Source organism: Coregonus lavaretus (assembly GCF_964263955.1).
Source record: "Coregonus lavaretus genome assembly, chromosome: 23".
NCBI classification, from domain to species: domain Eukaryota; kingdom Metazoa; phylum Chordata; class Actinopteri; order Salmoniformes; family Salmonidae; genus Coregonus; species Coregonus lavaretus.
The window spans coordinates 18,896,055-18,918,531 of NC_140010.1; the positions used below are offsets into that span (position 1 = coordinate 18,896,055).

A 22,477-nucleotide genomic window follows, 5' to 3' on the forward strand; every position below is an offset into this window, starting at 1 on the left:
ATGGAGGAATGGGCCAAAATACCAGCAACAGTGTGTGAAAACCTTGTGAAGACTTACAGAAAACGTTTGACCTGTGTCATTGCCAACAAAGGGTATATAACGCTCTGGATAAGAGCGTCTGCTAAATGACGTAAATGTAAATGTAAATAACAAAGTACTGAGAAACTTTTGTTATTGACCAAATACTTATTTTCCACCATAATTTGCAAATAAATTCATTAAAAATCCTACAATGTGAACTTCTGTCATAGTTGACATGTACCTATGACGAAAATTACAGGCCTCTCTCATCTTTTTAAGTGGGAGAACTTGCACAATTGGTGGCTGACTAAATATTTTTTCCCCCCACTGTACCTGTTGCACCCTCTAAAACCACAGTGATTATTATTTGACCCTGCTGGTCATCTATGAACGTTTGAACATCTTGAAGAACAAGCTGGCCTTAATGGTCATGTACACTTATAATCTACATTTACATTTTAGTCATTTAGCAGACGCTCTTATCCAGAGCGACTTACTACACCCGGCACAGCCAGAAGAGGACTGGCCACCCCTCAGAGGCTGGTTCCTCTCTAGGTTTCTTCCTAGGTTCCTGCCTTTCTAGAGTTTTTCCTAGCCACCGTGATTCTACATCTGCATTGCTTGCTGTTCTGATGTAAAAAGGGCTTTATAAATACATCTGACTGATTGATTGATATATTCAGCTATTAATAGGTTACATTTGGTTATTATCACATGTATTAAAAGCGGTGTAATATAATTTAGCAATATAAGTCAATACTCTTCTTTAGAATTGCATTGTATTATTTGCATTAATTTCTGAACATTTGAAAATAGGACGCTACCCCTTTAAGACAAATGTTCCATAAGAGATCTTGCTATGGCTACAGTAGGCTAGCCAAGACCAATGCTAAGTGTCTTTTAGGTAGCTTTCTTTTGCAGACAATCAACAGTAGCCAGCATATTGCTGTTCACTATTGAAGGTTTACTTTTATAAATCACTTTCACTAAAATAAATACGTTGAACAAGTAGATTGATGGGCGCTTATTTTAGCTCTGGAAGGCTTATGTGTGTTGTGAAGGCATCAACTCATGTACTGCTCAAGTGCTTGATAAGTTGGGACTCACGGGAGCATGGTGGTGCTTCAATGATCAGCCAATCATATTGCTCAAATACAAATAGAATGACATTTACTTGTGTAGTCTTCAATGGTTTTCAATGGTAGACTGCGACAGAGCAGGTAAATGTTGAACTGGAATGCAAAAATGCTAGGGCCAGTGACTGACGAGATCCACTGGCTGGACACGTTTTTACTGGCACCGGGCCAGGGGGCCAACGTAATTGTAGGACTCTACACACAGAAAAAATTAATGAATGTGCCAGAAAACAATAGGCTAAGTGAATTTATTTTAGACTCATCATTACCACATTACATGGGACGTGAAAATTCACTCACATTATATGGGACGTGCAAATTCATGCTCTCTCCCTCCGTCTAAAGAAATTAGACTGCAACCACAGCCCACACAACCAGGTACCAAGAGGCGGGACAGTCAGCAGACTGTCAAACCAGCAGTGTTTTCCTGTCATTGCTCACTTTGGCATTGACAGGTGCCTGTATTATCAATAGATCGCTAGAAGCTGCATATCGTTCATTCTAGTGGGAGAGGCCTCGGCAGACTTTTCTGACTACCGAATTGAAAAGTAGCCTACTTAATTAAAGTGGAAAAAGTACTTGGCTGAAAATTAGTTATCAGCTGTGTTATCAGCCGGCGCTAGTGGAAAACACTGATGTCTGTCAGAGTCATGGTAAGCCTGCTGTTAGGCCTTAGTGGATGAGGAGGATCTGGAAAGCTCATTTTAATAACCTTAATTAACATTATACTGGGTGGAAGGAAGACAGAGGCTAGTGCCATGATCGCACAAAGTCAATCTTGCCTTGTGCTATGCCACACCTCACTCGGCATAACACAGCACCATACAGCCTTGTCCTGAAAGGGAATTTGGGATTCCTGACTGGGAGCACTGAATGTATACCTACAGTTGAAGTCAGATGTTTACATAACCTTATCCAAATACATTTAAAAACTCAGTTTTTCACAATTCCTGACATTTGATCCTAGTAAAAATTCCCTGTCATAGGTCAGTTAGGATCACCACTTTATTTTAAGAATGTGAAATGTCAGAATAATAGTAGAGAATTATTTCAGCTTTTATTTATTTCATCACATTCCCAGTGGGTCAGAAGTTTACATACACTCAATTAGTATTTGGTAGCATTGCCTTTAAATTGCTTAACTTGGGTCAAACGTTTCGTGTAGCCTTCCACAAGCTTCCCACAATAACTTGGGTGAATTTTGGCCCATTCCCCCTGACAGAGCTGGTGTGACTGAGTCAGGTTTGTAGGCCTCCTTGCCCGCACAAGCTTTTTCAGCATGCCCACAAACCTTCTATAGGATTGAGATCATGGCCACTCCAATACCTTGACTTTGTTGTCCTTAAGCCATTTTGCCACAACTTTGGAAGTATGCTTTGGGTCATTGTCCATTTGGAAGACCCATTTGCGACCAAGCTTTAACTTCCTGACTGATGTCTTGAGATGTTGCTTCACTATATCCACATAATTTTCCTTCCTCATGATGCCATCTATTTTGTGAAGTGCACCAGTCCCTCCTGCAGCAAAGCACCCCCACAGCATGATGCTTCCACCCCCGTGCTTCACGGTTGGGATGGTGTTCTTCGGCTTGCAAGCGACCCCCTTTTTCCTCCAAACATAACGATGGTCATTATGGCCAAACAGTTATATTTTTGTTTCATCAGACCAGAGGACAAAAAGTACGATCTGTGTCCCCATGTGCAGTTGCAAACTATAGTCTGGCTTTTTTATGGCGGTTTTGGAGCAGTGGCTTCTTCCTTGCTGAGCGGCCTTTCAGGTTATGTCGATATAGGACTCGTTTTACTGTGGATATAGATACTTTTGTACCTGTTTCCTCTAGCATCTTCACAAGGTCCTTTGCTGTTGTTCTGGGATTGATTTGCACATTTCGCACCAAAGTATGTTCATCTCTAGGAGACAGAATGCGTCTCCTTCCTGAGCGGTATGACGGCTGCGTGTTCCCATGGTGTTTATACTTGCATACTATTGTTTGTACCGATGAATGTGGTACCTTCAGGCGTTTGGAAATTGCTCCCAAGGATGAACCAGACTTGTGGAAGTCTACAAATTTTTTTCCTGAGGTCTTGGCTGATATCTTTTGATTTTCCCATGATGTCAAGCAAAGAGGCACTGAGTTTGAAGGTAGGCCTTGAAATACATCCACAAGTACACCTCCAATTGACTCAAATTATGTCAATTAGCCTATCAGAAGCTTCTAAAGCCATGACATCATTTTCTGGAATTTTCCAAGCTGTTTAAAGGCACTGTCAACTTAGTATATGTAAACCTCTGACCCACTGGAATTGTGATACAGTGAATTATAAGTGAAATAATCTGTCTGTAAACAATTGTTGGAAAAATTACTTGTGTCATGCACAAAGTAGATGTCCTAACCGACTTGCCATAACTATAGTTTGTTAATAAGACATTTGTGGAGTGGTTGAAAAACAAGTTTTAATGACTCCAACCTAAGTGTATGTAAACTTCCGACTTCAACTGTACATTCTGAATATATAAAACTTCCCTGAATTCCCTCATCATCTGCCGACAAGAGCACCAAGCATACCACAAAAAGGTATCAATATGACATTTGAATGGATGGTGCATACAGAGTTTAGAGTTGATGCAGTTTCTCTCTACATGTGTGAAACTGGAAGGGGCAGTGAGTGGAGGAGAGGACGTAGGGGCCAGACCGGAGACAGCTGACTTCAGAGCTAAAGCATCGTGCTAGTATAGCCTAGGGCTATAACCCTTGGTGTTCAGCCTCAGGCCTCGAGGGAGGCCCTGCCCCACCAATCAATTAAAGGATAATAGACCAAGTCCCCTAGAGTTTCTTTACCATCACACAGGCCTAATCACCAGCCTCCCATCACACAGCCAGCAGCAGCACAACAAATCAACACAACTGCTGCTTAAGACAGGCCCACACACAAACAAGATTCCAAAGTTGTTCGCTCCCTTTCCTGTGTGTGCGTATGTGTCTGTGAACGCAAGTGTGTGGTAAAGAAAGAGAGGAGCTTAACTCAGCCAGGTGTGTTTTAAACAGCCACAAATGCAGAGGCACAGACCAGTCGCTGTTCCTGCCTGGTTATCCGTTGGGCTGGGCGATATCAAATTAATTCGATTAATTAGAATCTCAGTGCTTGAGGCGTCTCTACAGACCCCCTGGTTCGATTCCAGGCTATATAACAACCAGCCGTGATTGTGAGTCCCATAGGGCGGCGCACAATTGGCCCAGCGTCGTCCGGGTTCGGCCAGTGTAGGCTGTCATTTTAAATAAGAATTTGTTCTTAACTGACTTGCCTAGTTAAATAAAGGTTAAATAAAAATAAAATAAAAGTTGTCCCAAAGGCGGGAAAGGCAGGCGACAAGCTTAGGTTCAAAATAAGTGAATAGAAATGCATTGGGCTTATTTTGAACAGATTTTGTCGAGTGAAAACTCTCGCTTCGCCTCTTTCTCCCAAGCCCCTCCCCCTACCACTCACAGCAACAAAGATGAGATCACTTCTCTCTGACAAACGGTTTCAACTCGCTATTTGCATTTGAGGTTTGGTCCAACAGAATCAGTCATATTGACACCGAACACATGGAGACATTATTTTTTTGTAATAGAGAAGTTAACCTTTCGAACCATTTCAACTCCTCAAATTTCAAGCAGAGCAGACACTGAACATTCATTCTGGAAAATGAATGGTCTAGTTTGTCGCGCGCGCACATTATGGTACCACGTATTGCTAGCAGCATTTTAGTCAAATAAAGATTGCTATACTAGCTGTTTATTCTGTGTTTTATAAATGTGCAAGAACCATGAAACAATTACATAAGGAATAGGCAACTCATTCTCATTCTGAGAAATAAGGTAGCAAAGTGGACAGGCTAGCATGCTGTTCAAACAATTGGAGACTGACAGAGGGTTGTGTTCATAACTATTCAACTGTTTTGCCTATTTAGCTGAATTCAGAGCTTGTGAAATTATACCTATATCTAAGTATGGCTAAATTTGAAATATAAATATTAGCTGGCTACTCATTAGCACGTGGGTTTGTGCTTGAAAGATTGTTTATGAGACCTGTGTTCATTTTCTATAGTGCCTGCTACATGTGCATTATGCATGGTTCTGGTTAAACTTGTAACAAAGGGCATTTTTATAGACAGACCTAAAAGCCAGATCAGTGATTATTGCAAAAAAAAGCAGGTACAACTATTTTGATAAAATAATGTAATTATTAGTGGGTCTTATGGTTGTAGAAGGCATATATTCAGCCTAGGTATAATTTCACAATCTATTATTGGTGACTGTTTTAAATGCAGTATATTTGACCATTAACTGTACAACAAAGCTTATTTAGGGAAAACATTTTCAAAAAAAATAAATCAAGATATACAGTGCCTTGCAAAAGTATTCATCCCCCTTGGCATTTTTCCTATTTTGTTGCATTACAAACTCAAATTTAAATTGATTTTTATTTGGATTTCATGTAATTGACATACACGAAATAGTCCAAATTGGTACAGTGAAATGAAAAAAAGTACTTTTTTAAAAAAATTCTAAAAAATAAATAACAGAAAATTGGTGCGTGCATATGTATTACCCTCTTTGCTGTTTTTTATTTAACCTTTATTTAACTAGGCAAGTCAGTTAAGAACAAATTCTTATTTACAATGACGGCCTACACCGGCCAAACACGGACGACGCTGGGCCAATTGTGCGCCGCACTATGGGACTCCCAATTTTGTGGCCGGTTGTGATACAGCCTGGAATCGAACCAGGGGGTCTGTTGAGACGCCTCAAGCACTGAGATGCAGTGCCTTAGACTGCTGCGCCACTCCGGAGCCCCCAATGAAGTCCCTAAATAAGATCTGGTGCAACCAATTACCTTCAGAAGTCACATAATTAGTTAAATAAAGTCCACCTGTGTGCAATCTAAGTGTCATATGATCTGTCACATGATCTCAGTATATATATATACACACACACACCTGTTCTGAAAGGCCCCAGAGTCTGCAACACCACTAAGCAAGGGCCACCACCAAGCAAGCAGCACCATGAAGACCAAGGAGCTCTCCAAACAGGTCAGGGTGAAAGTTGTGGCAAAGTACAGATCAGGGTTGGGTCATAAAAAAATAAAACATCCCACGGAGTACCATTAAATCCATTATTTAAAAAAATTGAAAGAATATGGCACCACAACAAACCTGCCAAGAGAGGGCCGCCCACCAAAACTCACGGACCAGGCAAGGAGGGCATTAATCAGGAGGCAACATAGAGACCAAGGATAACCCTGAAAGAGCTACAAAGCTCCACAGCGGAGATTGGAGTATCTGTCCATAGGACCACTTTAAGCCGTACACTCCACAGAGCTGGGCTTTAAGGAAGAGTGGCCAGAAAAAAGCCATTGCTTAAAGAAAAAAATAAGCACACACGTTTGGTGTTCGTCAAAAGGCATGTGGGAGACTCCCCAAACATATGGAAGAAGGTACTCTGGTCAGATGAGACTAAAATTGAGCTTTTTGGCCATCAAGGAAAACGCTATGTCTGGCGCAAACCCAACACCTCTCATCACCCCGAGAACACCATCCCCACAGTGAAGCATGGTGGTGGCAGCATCATGCTGTCGGGATGGTTTTCATCGGCAGGAACTGAGAAACTGGTCAGAATTGAAGGAATGATGGATGGCGCTAAATACAGGGAAATTCTTGAGGGTAACCTGTTTCAGTCTTCCAGAGATTTGAGACTGGGACGAAGGTTCACCTTCCAGCATGACAATGACCCTAAGCATACTGCTAAAGCAACACTTGAGTGGTTTAAGGGGAAACATTTAAATGTCTTGGAATGGCCTAGTCAAAGCCCAGACCTCAATCCAATTGAGAATCTGTTGTATGACTTAAAGATTGTAAAGATTGCTGTACACCAGAGGAACCCATCCAACTTGAAGGAGCTGGAGCAGTTTTGCCTTGAAGAATGGGCAAAAATCCCAGTGGCTAGATGTGCCAAGCTTATAGAGACATACTCCAAGAGACTTCCAGCTGTAATTGCTGCAAAAGGTGGCTCTCTACAGTCGTGGTCAAAAGTTTTGAGAATGACACAAATACTAATTTTCAGTTTTGATGATGGCAATTTGTATATACTCCAGAATGTCATGAAGAGTGATCAGATGAATTGCAATTAATTGCAAAGTCCCTCTTTGCCATGAAAATGAACTTAATCCCAAAAAAACATTTCCACTGCATTTCAGCCCTGCCACAAAAGGACCAGCTGACATCATGTCAGTGATTCTCTCGTTAACACAGGTGAGTGTTGACGAGGACAAGGCTGGAGATCACTCTGTCATGCTGATTGAGTTAGAACAACAGACTGGAAGCTTTAAAAGGAGGGTGGTGCTTAATCATTGTTCTTCCTCTGTTAACCATGGTTACCTGCAAGGAAACATGTGCCGTCATCATTGCTTTGCACAAAAAGGGCTTCACAGGCAAGGATAATGCTGCTAGTAAGATTGCACCTAAATCAACCATTTAACAGATCATCAAGAACTTCAAGGAGAGAGGTTCAATTGTTGTGAAGAAGGCTTCAGGGCGCCCAAGAAAGTCCAGCAAGCGCCAGGACATTCTCCTAAAGTTGATTCAGCTGCGGGATCGGGGCACCACCAGTGCAGAGCTTGCTCAGGAATGGCAGCAGGCAGGTGTGAGTGCATCTGCACGCACAGTGAGGCGAACACTTTTGGAGTATGGCCTGGTGTCAAGAAGGGCAGCAAAGAAGCCACTTCTCTCCAGGAAAAACATCAGGGACAGGGATTGGACTGCTGAGGACTGGGTTAAAGTCATTTTCTCTGATGAATCCCCTTTCCAATTGTTTGGGGCATCCGGAAAACACCTTGTCCGGAGAAGACAAGGTGAGCGCTACCATCAGTCCTGTGTCATGCCAACAGTAAAGCATCCTGAGACCATACATGTGTGGGGTTGCTTCTCAGCCAAGGGAGTGGGCTCACTCACAATTTTGCCTAAGAACACAGCCATGAATAAAGAATGGTACCAACACATCCTCCGAGAGCAACTCCTCCCAACCATCAAAGAACAGTTTGGTGACGAACAATGCCTTTTCCAGCATGATGGAGCACCTTGCCATAAGGCAAACGTGATAAATAAGTGGCTCGGGGAACAAAACATCAACATTTTGGGTCCATGGCCAGGAAACTCCCCAGACCTTAATCCCATTGAGAACTTGTGGTCGATCCTTAAGAGGCGGGTGGACAAACAAAACCCCACAAATTCTGACAAATTCCAAGCATTGATTATGCAAGAATGGGCTGCCATCAGTCAGGATGTGGCCCAGAAGTTAATTGACAGCATGCCAGGGCGGATTGCAGAGGTCTTGAAAAAGAAGGGTCAACACCGCAAATATTGACTCTTTGCATAAACTTAATGTAATTGTCAATAAAAGCCTTTGACACTTATGGAATGCTTGTAATTATACGTCAGTATACCTTAGTAACATCTGACAAAAATATCTCAAAACACTGAAGCAGCAAACTTTGTGAAGACCAAACTTTTGACCACGACTGTACAAAGTATTGACTTTGGGGGGGAGAATAGTTATGCACGCTCAAGTTCTGTTTTTTGTCTTATTTCTTGTTTGTTTCACAATAAAAAATATTTTGCATCTTCAAAGTGGTAGGCATGTTGTGTAAATCAAATGATACAAACCCCTGCAAAATAAAAATGTATTCCAGGTTGTAAGGCAACAAAATAGAAAAAATGCCAAGGGGGGGTCAATACTTTTGCAAGCCACTGTATATCGTGAATCGGCCATAAGTTTGAGGGGAAAAAAATCAAGATAGCCCTAGTTATACGTCATCATCAGCACCGCTCCCCTCCCTCCACCACAGATCTCTCCTCATCTGTTTGCCTGTGTCTAGTCAGGTCTAGTCTAGACAGAGGGTGGACATCCAGGTTAGGTCCCATAGTAATACCCTGCAGCTCATTCACCTGCTACAGCACTCTACCTCAGGCAGCCAAGCCCCAAAGGCCTGAGTGGATATGTACTGCCCCTCCTAGGGCTGTATAGCAGGGGCACTCAGTTCATACTAGAGACGCAGCCTGCATAGCTACTACTACGTATGTGAGCAATACCTCCATAACTTGCTACATTTGCACACACTGTATATATATTTTCTGTTGTATTTTATGACCTTATGTTTTGTTTACCCCATATGTAACTCTGTGTTGTTGTTTTATTCGCACTGCTTTGCTTTATCTTGGCCAGGTCGCAGTTGTAAATGAGAACTTGTTCTCAACTGGCTTACCTGGTTAAATAAAGGTGAAAAAAAAAAGAAAAAATAAATAAATAAATAAATAAATAGGCTCTGTTCACCCAGGTTAGGCTATTAAACAAGGACAGAGAGCAACAAGAAACTCTCCATCTCCTCTGAAGAATCAACGGGAGAATAGGCTACAAAGTGCTGCTTTTCCACTGCAAAGAATTACAAAGACAATGCTTTCATGGCTTTAATCTTGTTATAATGGAAGCCCATCTGGTTATTGATGCCTTTAGAAACCAAGCCCCTGATGATGAATGGCTGTCAGTCTGATGTGAGCCATGGCAAAGAATGAGAGAGAGAGAGCAGACAGAGCAACGCTTCCCTCTGGTCTTCATCTAGACCAGACTGCCTTCATCTCCATACAACAAGGGACTTATAACTTAATCAGTGATACTGCTGCTCGACCGTGGCCAAACAAAACACCTACATGCAATGTGTGTGTACGTGTGTGTGAGATTGTGAACGTTATACTGTCTGGTGTGTCTGTCTGGGTTTGGATGCTCAAAAAAACACACCCCTCTCCTTTCATACCACCTCTCAATCATCCTAAAGTAATAATCCAAGCCATGCGACAAACAAATCCCTCACACTCTAGTGAGTCCACCTGCCAAACAGCTCTTAAGGGGGTTACAGGAAAACACACACATGGTTAACCTTGGCAACCAAAATACACAGTTTGCCTCTGTGAGTAGCCCCAAATAACCCAGTCAGACAAAAGAGAGACTTACCAGGCTGCTGGTCTGATGTAGCCTGCTGTGGCTGCCTATCCTCATGGGCGTTTTCACAGACAGTATCGGTGGCTTGGACAGGCTCTGGTTCTGCATTTGTGTGCATTGGAACGGGTTGTAAATTGTGCATTGGAGAAGGAGACCTCAGTTGCTTAGCGCCAGGTTCTAGATCCGTGTGCGTTGGAACCACCGGTTCTGATTCTGTGTGCATCTGAATAGCAGCCTGTGGGCTCAGCTCTAGGCCTCCTGTGTCCATCTCCTCCACCTCCTCCTCTGCCTGCGGTGGGGCCTGTTGCGGTGGGGCCTGTTGCGGTGGGGCCTGTTGCGGTGGGGCCTGTTGCGGTGGGGCCTGTTGCGGTGGGGCCTGTTGCGGTGGGGCCTGTTGCGGTAGTGACCCAGTAGGCCTACAGCTTGAACACACAAAGTCCTGGCTGGGCTGGATGTCTGCTTGGCCTGACGACTGCCGCTCACACTCCAGGTGGAGCCATCTGGAAGCAGGAGGAGAGGACAGATTAAGATTTAGGACTCCATCACACATCAATGGAAAAACAAGAAAGCCAAAACAACTTGAAGAGTGTGGAGATTTAGAAAAGAATGAACAATGGACGTGCTCTCTGTGTGTGTGCATTTACCTTTTACAGCTGTGGCAGGAGAGCAGGTCTTTTTGGTGCTCAGGGTCCAGGATACAGGCACATAGTGGACAGGTAAGGGCGGGGTCCTGATGTTGGACACAGTTCTCGCACAACAGGCTGGTGTGGTGCCACTGACCGCTCGTCCTGGTACCGCACTGGACACACACTCTGCAGTTCTGGAGTTGGAGGGAGATAGAAACACAACTGAAACAATGATTCTTAATAATTTTGTTTTCATTCATCTCCAAGACATTCAGATGAGGCGTCAGTCAGAACTAAAGTGCCTGGGTGTGACGCAGCAGCCTGAAGAGTGGGGGAGAGAGGCGAGATAGAGAGGGAGAGAGGAGAGATAGAGAGGAGAGGGTTGGCTGCTGCTTGTGTGGACTGTGTTCCTGCCGTGCTGCCGAGTCAGACAGAGAGAAACTGAGTGAGTATGAGGATGTTCCACCACCTGGCAGGTGCCTGGCTGCTGCTGCGGTCTGCGGTCTGATCCCCCACCACCACAGCAGCTGATAGGCTGCTAACCCACCACCGCAGCAGCTGATTGACCGCCCAGACAGGCACCGCGCACCACCTGCCCCAACAGAGGAAGAGGGTAGAGGCCATAGGCAGGGGATGACGACGCATACAGTTCGATTCCCCCACCGCACACGCACCAGTATCAGCCTTATCTGAAATGCTACAGGGTCTGAGGCTAAAATGTACCCTTTAAAAGAGCTGCACGTGTGAGTCATTTCTTTACTACAGGAAGCACAGATACAACCACTAAAAACTTAATTCTCAACATGGGTAGCCTAGACGACAGCTGAATTTCTCAATATGAATTGTGGGAGTTTTAAACCACCGTTCTTACGAATAACACAGAAAATTAAGACAAACCTTTCATCCACTTCACATACTATAGAAGAAAGAAAAATCTTGCAGCTTATTTGTCATATGCTGTAGTCATACCATAGACCTATAATATAGCATACACAATGCACCTCCCATTATATCTTCCACTTGATGTCCTACCTGACACCTCCATCCGTTGGTAGGGATGTCGTCTATGACGGGCTGCAGGCAGAAGGTGTGGTAGCCTTTGTCACACATGTCACACACCAACATCTTATCGTCCTCACCCGGGTTCCTATACACAAGGAAAAGGAAAGAAAGTATGAATGAGACATGTTCTTTGACATAACAGATCGACAGCATCAACATGGCATTTATTGGCTCTGTAGTCTATAGGCTCCTGTTGTGTTTAAAATGGTTGTGTCCTTATTCACAAGACTAATGTATATTGAGAAATCACACAGCAAAAGGGTAATTGTGTTAGCCTAATCTGTATTTCGGAGCAGATTTGAATTTATCGCAGACTCGGTTTCTACCAGTAACTGGCCTGGTTGAGGTCAAAGGCTAGAGAAGAGTGCCATCCTCACAAACCACAGAGGTAGCGCAAACAAAATCGGCAACACACACACACAACTCAATACAGGGTCAGGTATGTGGGTGGACAGATGGGGCAGTGGAAAGCTGACTCACTTGCAGGTCTGGCAGACCTTGCACTCGGGGCACTGCCAGCCGGCCCTCCTCAGCGGGGTCACAGCCATGTCCAAGCAGGCCCCATGGTAGTGCTGCCCACAGCTGGTACAGAAGAGCTGGTCAGGGAGCTCCCCGGGGCTGTCACACAGTGCACAGATAGAATCATCTGGAACTAGAGGGAGGGGAGGGGATAGGGAAGGGAAGAGAAGAGAGAGGGGGGTAGAGAGGGAGGGGGGAGAGCAGGAGAGGGGGTAGAGAGGAAGGGGGAGAGCAGGAGAGGGGGTAGAGCAGGAGAGGGGGGAGAGAGGAAGGGGGGAGAGCAGGAGAGGGGAGAGAGGAAGGGGGGGTAGAGCAGGAGAGGGGGGAGAGAGGGAGAGAGGGAGGGGGGTAGAGCAGGAGAGAGTGAGGGGGGAGAGCAGGAGAGGGGGTAGAGAGGGAGGGGGAGAGCGGGAGGGGGGAGCAGGAGAGGGGGAGAGCAGGAGAAGGGGAGAGCAGGACAGGGGGTAGAGCAGGGGAGAGCAGGGGAGGGGGGAGAGCAGGGGAGGGGGGAGAGCAGGGGAGGGGGGTAGAGAGGGAGGGGGAGAGCAGGATAGGGGGGAGAGCAGGATAGGGGGGAGAGCAGGATAGGGGGGAGAGCAGGACAGGGGGGAGAGCAGGACAGGGGGGAGAGCAGGACAGGGGGGAGAGCAGGACAGGGGGGAGAGCAGAGGAGGGGGGAGAGTAGGGGAGGGTGGAGAGAAATTGAGAAGAGGGGCATATTTCAGATGGCATCTTTTTGGCTAAAGAATGGAGATTGTGAGTAGCTAATGTCTGGGCCCAGAGTTTATCCTGGTCCAGAAAAACTCAGGGTCCTACTTATGACAGCATGACTTTAAATATTTCAAGTGAAGTTTTATATCTAATGGTGCTGGACTCACATCTGCTGATGGCCAGTTCTATGTGATCTGAACAGAGGAGGGAGAGACTCCTGATATCCTGAAAAGTCCCAGCCGCCCCCGCACAGGGGTAATGGTACAGTCGAGCACATCCTTCAGCACAGCACTTGATGGAGGCTCCAAGGCGCTTACAGTATGCACAGTGCTAGAGAGAGGGGGGACAGAGAGGGGAGTCAGACTAACAGTATGCACAGTGCTAGAGATGGAGGACACAGGTTGGGAGTCAGTCAGTCAGCCAGTCAATTAATCAATCAATCGCATGCATTTATTAAGCCCATTTTACAGTAACCTGGGTCTAAACTGGGAGTCAGATTAGAATTGATATAATATGATAATCCAGACCCTTACCTACAGGGTCTGGATTATCATATTATAGACAAAATAAATAAAAAACTACAACAATGGGAAACATCAAAGAAAGGACAAAGAGTTTTAAAGTAAGACCTCTAAAGTATTTTCTGTAGCAGAAAGCATTGCTCATGCAAGTCTATGGTTCCCCTATCTTTTCATGTTTCCTTTGAAACGACCCACCAATGCTCTCAGTTCTTCTTGATCAAAAATTTCATTTAAATTCTGCTCCATTTGTCACACCATGATTAGCCCATTGATGCTAACATTTCCCTCCTGTCATATCAAATTGGTCTCTTCAGACTTTCCCAGAAGTTCTTCCCCAAACACAGTCATGCCTCCTCTCCTTCATCTGCACTAACCTGAATGAACAGACCAGGTAAAAGCCAGCCTAATGATGAGCTTCCACCATATTGTTATCACTTCAAGTCTTTTTTAACCAGTGCAGATGAAGGGAAGGAAACAAGGAGGGCTGATGTTTTTAGGCAGTTGAGAAGGGAGCTGGTGACTTGCTGATGGGGGGTGCCAGACATGGAATGCATCCCAAATGGCACCCTATTCCCCATATAGTGCACTACTTTTGATCAGTGCCTTGGTCAAAAGTAGTGCACTATATAGGGAATAGGGTGCAATTTGGGATTCACCCACCCATTCAGGGGTCTGTGAGCTGTGGTGCTAATGCTACAGTAGACACTGAGGTAAACCACCATGAATCTATACAGCCTTCACTGTTGAGTGGCGTGACCTTTTCCTTGTCACAGCTGAGAGGAGAGAGCAGCACTGACCTTTGGCAGCCTTCCTGATCTCCTCTCCCTTCTCCCCCTTTCGTCTCTCTCTCCCTCCCCCTCTCTTCTCTCTCGCGCTCTCTCTCCGTCCCCCTCCCCTTGCTCCATTCTCTCCCGCACACTCCCCTCTCTCTCCCCCTCTCGTCTCTCGCTCCCTCCCCTCTCGTCTCTCACTCCCTTCTCTCTCGCCTCTCCTCTCGCGCTCCTCTTCCTCTCGCGCTCCTCCCCCCCCTTCTATCGTCTCTCTCCTCTCCCCCTTCTCTCTCGCTCCCTCTTCTTGCTCCTATCCATCTCTTTTCCCTTCTCTCTCTCCCCCTCTATCTCTCTCTCCCCCCCTCTCCCTCTCCTCAGGAGTACCGTTGAGGACAAAAATATAGTTCTACAAGCAGTTGTTACAACAACAAAATCGCTTTGTGTTTTGTCCAAATACTGTTAGAGTCACCTAATAAAATAATGGATGACCTGACCAGAGAGGTCCAGGACCTGAAGAACAGTTTGCAGTTCTCCCAAGCTCGATGAGTTTAAACAGGAGCATGGCAAGATGACAGCAATCTATAAGTCATTGAGTGAGGACATCAGTTCTGTGTGTGAATCCATGATAACAATGACGGAGAAATCAGATTATCTCGAGGGGCAATCAAGGCGGAACATGGTTGTGTACAGGACTAAAGAATCTCCATGAGACCTGGACTGAGTCTGAGGGAAATGATCCCAGAGAAATTGTAGATACACCACAGGAAGATTGAGGTGGAAACCCCACCACCAGCCCAGGTGACAGGCCCAGGCCGATAGTGGTCAAGTTCAAGGACAAGGTAGCTGTTCTGGAAAGAGCCAAGAACTTGAGCGGAATCTTCCTCAACGAGGACTATCCAGAAGCTGTGCGCCAGAATTGGAAAGAACTTATCCCAGCCATGAAAGCTGCCAGAGCGCGTGGGGACATTGCTTACATCCACTATGTCAGGCTCATTGTACACCCTCCCTGCCAAAAGCCTGGAAGGGATGAGAGAGCCAAGCCTATGGGTTCGTAGCTTCAACCCCGCAGCACGCACACACACCAATTGATTAATGGACTGCTGAATGTATATATTTTTCTCTTGCTTTGTTTGCTCTTTTCCATATTATGTCTATCTCTGATAAGCTACCCAGAAAGGGCTGAAAATAGCCCATATTAATATATGTAGCCTTAGAAATAAGGTTCATGAAATGAATAACATTCATATATTAGCCATTTATGAGACTCACTTAGACAATTCATTTGATGATACAGCAGTAGCAATACAAAGACATAACATCTATAGAACAGACAGAAATGCTTATGGGATACATACATACACAGTTGAAGTCGGAAGTTTACATACACTTAGGTTGGAGTCATTAAAACTCATTATTCAACCACTCCACCAATTTTTTGTTAACAAACTATCGTTTTGGCAAGTTGGTTAGGACATCTACTTTGTGCATGACAAGTACTTTTTCCAACAATTGTTTACAGACAGATTATTTCACTGTATCACAATTCCATTGGGTCAGAAGTTTACATACACTAAGTTGATGGTGCCTTTAAACAGCTTGGAAAATTCCAGAAAATGATTTCATGGCTTTAGAAGCTTTTGATAGGCTAATTTACATAATTTTAGTAAATTGGAGGTGTACCTGTGGATGTATTTCAAGGCCTACCGTCAAACTCAGTGCCTCTTTGCTTGACATCATTGGAAAATCAAAAGAAATCAGCCAAGACCTCAGAAAAAAAATTGTACACCTCCACAAGTCTGGTTCATCCTTGGGAGCAATTTCCAAACGCCTGAAGGTACCACGTTCATCTGTACAAGCAATAGTACGCAAGTATAAACACCATGGGACCACGCAGCCGTCATACCGCTCAGGAAGGAGATGCGTTCTGTCTCCTAGAGATGAAAGTACTTTGGGGCGAAAAGTGCAAATCAATCCCAGATCAGCAGCAAACGACCTTGTGAAGATGCTGGAGGAAACAGGTACAAAAGTATCTATATCCACAGTAAAACGAGTCCTACATCGACATAACCTGAAAGGCCCCTCTGCAAGGAAGAAGCCACTGCTCCAAAACCGCCATAAAAAAGCCAGACTACGGTTTGCAACTGCACATGGGGACAAAGATCTTACTTTTTGGAGAAATGTCCTCTGGTCTGATTAAACAAAAATAGAACTGTTTGGCCATAACGACCATCGTTATGTTTTCTGGCAACAGCTCTGGTGGACATTCCTGCAGTCAGCATGCCAATTGCACGCTCCCTCAAAACTTGATACATCTATGGCATTGTGTTGTGTGCCAAAACTGCAAATTTTAGGAGTGGCCTTTTATTGTCTTCCAATTGGCTCATTCATCCCCCCTCTTCTCCCCTGTAACTATTCCACAGGTCATTGCTGTAAATGAGAATGTGTTCTCAGTCAACTTACCTGGTAAAATAAAAAAAATAAAAAAAGGTGAACCTGTAATGATCATGCTGTTTAATCAGCTTCTTAATATGCCACACCTGTCACGTGGATGGATTATCTAGGTAAAGGAGAAATGCTCACTAAAAGGAAAGTAAACAAATTTGTGCACAAAATTTGACGTATGGAACATTTGAGATATTTTATTTCAGCTCATGGAACCAACACTTTACATGTGTTCACACTACTGACCATATATATATATATATATATATATATACACACACACACCTTAGACACACTAATGAATAAACACGCCCACCAAAAGAAAGAGGGCAAAATCTTTGCTTGCTTTATTGACTTTGAAAAAGCATTCGATTCTATTTGGCACAAAGGTCGATTACAGGCTCAAAATGGCCTGAAACAAAGCACTTTCTTTGAGACTGGTGTTTTGCGGGTACTATTTAATGAAGCTGCCAGTTGAGGACCTATGAGGCGTTTAATGTATTTGTCCTCTTGCTCAGTTGTGCACCGGGGGCCTCCCACTTCTCTTTCTATTCTGGTTAGAGCCAGTTTGCGCTGTTCTGTGAAGGGAGTAGTACACAGCGTTGTACGAGATCTTCAGCAATTCTTGGCAATTTCTCGCATGGAATAGCCTTCATTTCTCAGAACAAGAATAGACTGATGAGTTTCATAAGAAAGTTATTTGTTTAAGACCATTTTGAGGCTGTAACCGAACCCACAATTGCTGATGCTCCAGATACTCAACTAGTCTCAAGAAGGCCAGTTTTATTGCTTCTTTAATCAGCACAACAGTTTTCAGCTGTGCTAACATAATTGCAAAAGGGTTTTCTAATGATCAATCAGCCTTTTAAAATGATAAACTTGGATTAGCAAACACAACATGCCATTGGAACACAGGTCTGATGGTTGCTGATAATGGGCCTCTGTACGCCTATGTAGATATTAAAAATCAGCCGTTTCCAGCTACAATAGCCATTTTCAACATTAACAATGTCTACACTGTATTTCTGATCAAATGTATGTTATTTTAATGGACAAAAAAATTGCTTTTCTTTCGAAAACAAGGACATTTCTAAGTGACCCCAAACTTTTGACCGGTACTATATGTATGTGTGTGTATATATACACACACACACACACACGTGCATATATACACACATGCGTGCATATACACACACACACACACACACACACACACACACACACACACATATATATACAGTGGGGGAAAACATTATTTAGTCAGCCACCAATTGTGCAAGTTCTCCCACTTAAAAAGATGAGAGAGGCCTGTAATTTTCATCATAGGTACACGTCAACTATGACAGACAAAATGAGAGAAAACAATCCAGAAAATCACATTGTAGGATTTCTAATGAATTTATTTGCAAATTATGGTGGAAAATAAGTATTTGGTCAATAACAAAAGTTTCTCAATACGTTGTTATATACCCTTTGTTGGCAATGACACAGGTCAAACGTTTTCTGTAAGTCTTCACAAGGTTTTCACACACTGTTGCTGGTATTTTGGCCCATTCCTCCATGTAGATCTCCTCTAGAGCAGTGATGTTTTGGGGCTGTCGCTGGTCAACACAGATTTTCAACTCCCTCCAAAGATTTTCTATGGGGTTGAGATCTGGAGACTGGCTAGGCCACTCCAGGACCTTGAAATGCTTCTTACGAAGCCACTCCTTCGTTGCCCGGGCGGTGTGGTTGGGTTCATTGTCATGCTGAAAGACCCATCCACGTTTCATCTTCAATGCCCTTGCTGATGGAAGGAGGTTTTCACTCAAAATCTCACGATACATGGCCCCATTCATTCTTTCCTTTACACGGATCAGTCGTCCTGGTCCCTTTGCAGAAAAACAGGTCTAAAGCATGATGTTTCCACCCCCATGCTTCACAGTAGGTATGGTGTTCTTTGGATGCAACTCAGCATTCTTTGTCCTCCAAACACGACGAGTTGAGTTTAACAAAAAGTTATATTTTGGTTTCATCTGACCATATGACATTCTCCCAATCCTCTTCTGGATCATCCAAATGCACTCTAGCAAACTTCAGATGGGCCTAGACATGTACTGGCTTAAGCAGGGGGACACTTCTGGCACTGCAGGATTTGAGTCCCTGGCGGCGTAGTGTGTTACTGATGGTAGGCTTTGTTACTTTGGTCCCAGCTCTCTGCAGGTCATTCACTAGGTGTGGTTCTGGGATTTTTGCTCACCGTTCTTGTGATCATTTTGACCCCACGGGGTGAGATCTTGCGTGGAGCCCCAGATCAAGGGAGATGATCAGTGGTCTTGTATGTCTTCCATTTCCTAATAATTGCTCCCACAGTTGATTTCTTCAAACCAAGCTGCTTACCTAATGCAGATTCAGTCTTCCCAGCCTGGTGCAGGTCTACAATTTTGTTTCTGGTGTCCTTTGACAGCTCTTTGGTCTTGGCCATAGTGGAGTTTGGAGTGTAACTGTTTGAGGTTGTGGACAGGTGTCTTTTATACTGATAACAAGTTCAAACAGGTGCCATTAATACAGGTAATGAGTGGAGGACAGAGGAGCCTCTTAAAGAAGAAGTTACAGGTCTGTGAGAGCCAGAAATCTTGCTTGTTTGTAGGTGACCAAATACTTATTTTCCACCATAATTTGCAAATAAATTCATACAAAATCATACAATGTGATTTTCTGGATTTTTTTCCTCAATTTCTCTGTCATAGTTGACGTGTACCTATGATGAAAATTACAGGCCTCTCTCATCTTTTTAAGTGGGAGAACTTGCACAATTGGTGGCTGACTAAATACTTTTTTCCCCCCACTGTAAGTACTTCAGGAGTAAATTTCTGTTGGCTTTTCATAGCTGAGCATTCAGAGGACGAGACAGCAGGAGCAAGACAAGGTAGCACGTCCGGTGAACAGGTCAGGGTTCCCGCCCGCCCGCCTATTGATACACACACACAGTGAGGGAAAAAAGTATTTGATCCCCTGCTGATTTTGTATGTTTGCCCACTGACAAAGAACTGATCAGTCTATAAGGTTTATTTGAACAGTGAGAGACAGAATAACAACAAAATAATCCAGAAAAACGCATGTCAAAAATGTTAAATTAATTTGCATTTTAATGAGGGAAATAAGTATTTGACCCCCTCTCAATCAGAAAGATTTCTGGCTCCCAGGTGTCTTTTATACAGGTAACGAGCTGAGATTAGGAGCACACTCTTAAAGGGAGTGCTCCTAATCTCAGCTTGTTACCTGTATAAAAGACACCCGTCCACAGAAGCAATCAATCAGATTCCAAACTCTCTACCATGGCCAAGACCAAAGAGCTCTCCAAGGATGTCAGGGACAAGATTGTAGACCTACACAAGGCTGGAATGGGCTACAAGACCATCGCTAAGCAGCTTGGTGAGAAGGTGACAACAGTTGGTGCGATTATTCGCAAATGGAAGAAACACAAAAGAACTGTCAATCCTCCTCGGCCTTGGGCTTCATGCAAGATCTCACCTCGTGGAGTTGCAATGATCATGAGAACGGTGAGGAATCAGCCCAGAACTACACGGGAGGATCTTGTCAATGATCTCAAGGCAGCTGGGGCGGCAGGTAGCTTAGTGGGTAAGAGCGTTGTGCCAGTAACCGAAAGGTCGCTGGTTCTAATCCCCGAGCCGACTAGGTGAAAAATCTGTCGATGTGCCCTTGAGCAAGGCACTTAACCCTAATTGCTTCTGTAAGTCGCTCTGGATAAGAGCGTCTGCTAAATGACTAAAATGTAAATGTAAATGTAAATGGACCATAGTCACCAAGAAAACCATTGGTAACACACTACGCCGTGAAGGACTGAAATCCTGCAGCGCCCGCAAGGTCCACCTGCTCAAGAAAGCACATATACAGGGCCGTCTGAAGTTTGCCAATGAACATCTGAATGATTCAGAGGTGAACTGGGTGAAAGTGTTGTGGTCAGATGAGACCAAAATCAAGCTCTTCGGCATCAACTCAACTCGCCGTGTTTGGAGGAGGAGGAATGCTGCCTATGACCCCAAGAACACCATCCCCACCATCAAACATGGAGGTGGAAACATTATGCTTTGGGGGTGTTTTTCTGCTAAGGGGACAGGACAACTTCACCGCATCAAAGGGACGATGGACGGGCCCATGTACCATCAAACCTTGGGTGAGAACTTCCTTCCCTCAGCCAGGGCATTGAAAATGGGTCGTGGATGAGTATTCCAGCATGACAATGACCCAAAACACACGGCCAAGGCAACAAAGGAGTGGCTCAAGAAGAAGCACATTAAGGTCCTGGAGTGGCCTAGCCAGTCTCCAGACCTTAATCCCATAGAAAATCTCTGGAGGGAGCTGAAGGTTTGAGTTGCCAAACGTCAGGCTCGAAACCTTTATGACTTGGAGAAAATCTGCAAAGAGGAGTGGGACAAAATCCCTCCTGAGATGTGTGCAAACCTGGTGGCCAACTACAAGAAATGTCTGACCTCTGTGATTACCAACAAGGGTTTTGCTACTAAGTACTAAGTCATGTTTTGCAGAGGGGTCAAATACTTATTTCCCTCATTAAAATGCAAATCAATTTATAACATTTTTGACATGCGTTTTTCTGGATTTTTTTGTTGTTATTCTGTCTCCCACTGTTCAAATAAAACTACCATTAAAATTATAGACTGATCATTTCTTTGTCAGTAGGCAAACGTACAAAATCAACAGGGGATCAAATACTTTTTTCCCCTCACTGTGTGTGTGTGTGTGTGTGTGTGTGTGTGTGTGTGTGTGTGTGTGTGTGTGTGTGTGTGTGTGTGTGTGTGTGTGTGTGTGTGTATATATATATATTCATTCAGAGCCATATCCCTGTAATGCTTTGAGAAGATGTTAAGTGTTATTGAAGTGTCAATGTTTCACTTGGCACATCTAAAGCCTTTTCTTTTGGGGTATTGCTATAGGCCACCAAGTGCTAACAGTCAGTATCTAAATAATGTGTGTGAAATGCTTGATAGTGTATGTGATGTAAAAAGAGAGGTCTACTTTCTTGGGGACCTGAATACTGACTGGTTTTCATCAAGCTGTCCGCTCAAGAGGAAGCTTCTCACTGTAACCAGAGCCTGTAATCTGGTTCAGGTTATTAATCAACCTACCAGGGTGTTTACAAACACTGTGACTCATGTGGATGATATTACAAATAATTGTTGGGCTGATGTGATTAATAAGGAGCATCCAGACACTGCACTTGATGAATTAATGGAATTGCTTCTTCCAATTATTGATAAACATGAGAAACTGACTGTTCGAACGGTTAAGGCGCCATGGATTTATGAGGAATTGAAAAACTGTATGGTTGAAAGAGATGGGGGCAAAAGCAGTAGCTAATAAGTCTGGCTGCACATCTGACTGGCTGGCTTACTGCACATTGAGAAATTATGTGACTAAACTCAACAAAAAGAAGAAGAAATGGTATTATGATGCCAAGATCAATGATATAAAGAATGATGGGGAAAAAAAACTTTGGAGTACTTTAAATGAAATGATGGGCAGAAAGACAAATTCAACTCCATCTTCCATCGAATCAGATGGCTTATTTATCACAAAACCATTTGATGTTGCCAATTATTTGAATGATTACTTCATT

The 22,477-nt window shown here is 44.0% G+C and overlaps 1 protein-coding gene across 1 annotated transcript in view; it reads right to left on the bottom strand.

Annotated features, from left to right (window-relative positions):
• The window catches only part of LOC311098987 (histone-lysine N-methyltransferase 2C-like), a 120,458-nt gene that overhangs the window by 52,026 nt on the left and 45,955 nt on the right, over window positions 1-22,477 (bottom strand). The window contains exons 7-11 of the mRNA XM_084139566.1: window positions 13,274-13,436; window positions 12,357-12,528; window positions 11,847-11,961; window positions 10,833-11,008; window positions 10,201-10,688 (exon numbers count right to left, since the gene is read on the bottom strand). Of these exons, the coding sequence (XP_083995692.1) occupies window positions 10,201-10,688; window positions 10,833-11,008; window positions 11,847-11,961; window positions 12,357-12,528; window positions 13,274-13,436 (1,114 nt within the window). The remainder of the gene's footprint in view (window positions 1-10,200; window positions 10,689-10,832; window positions 11,009-11,846; window positions 11,962-12,356; window positions 12,529-13,273; window positions 13,437-22,477) is intronic.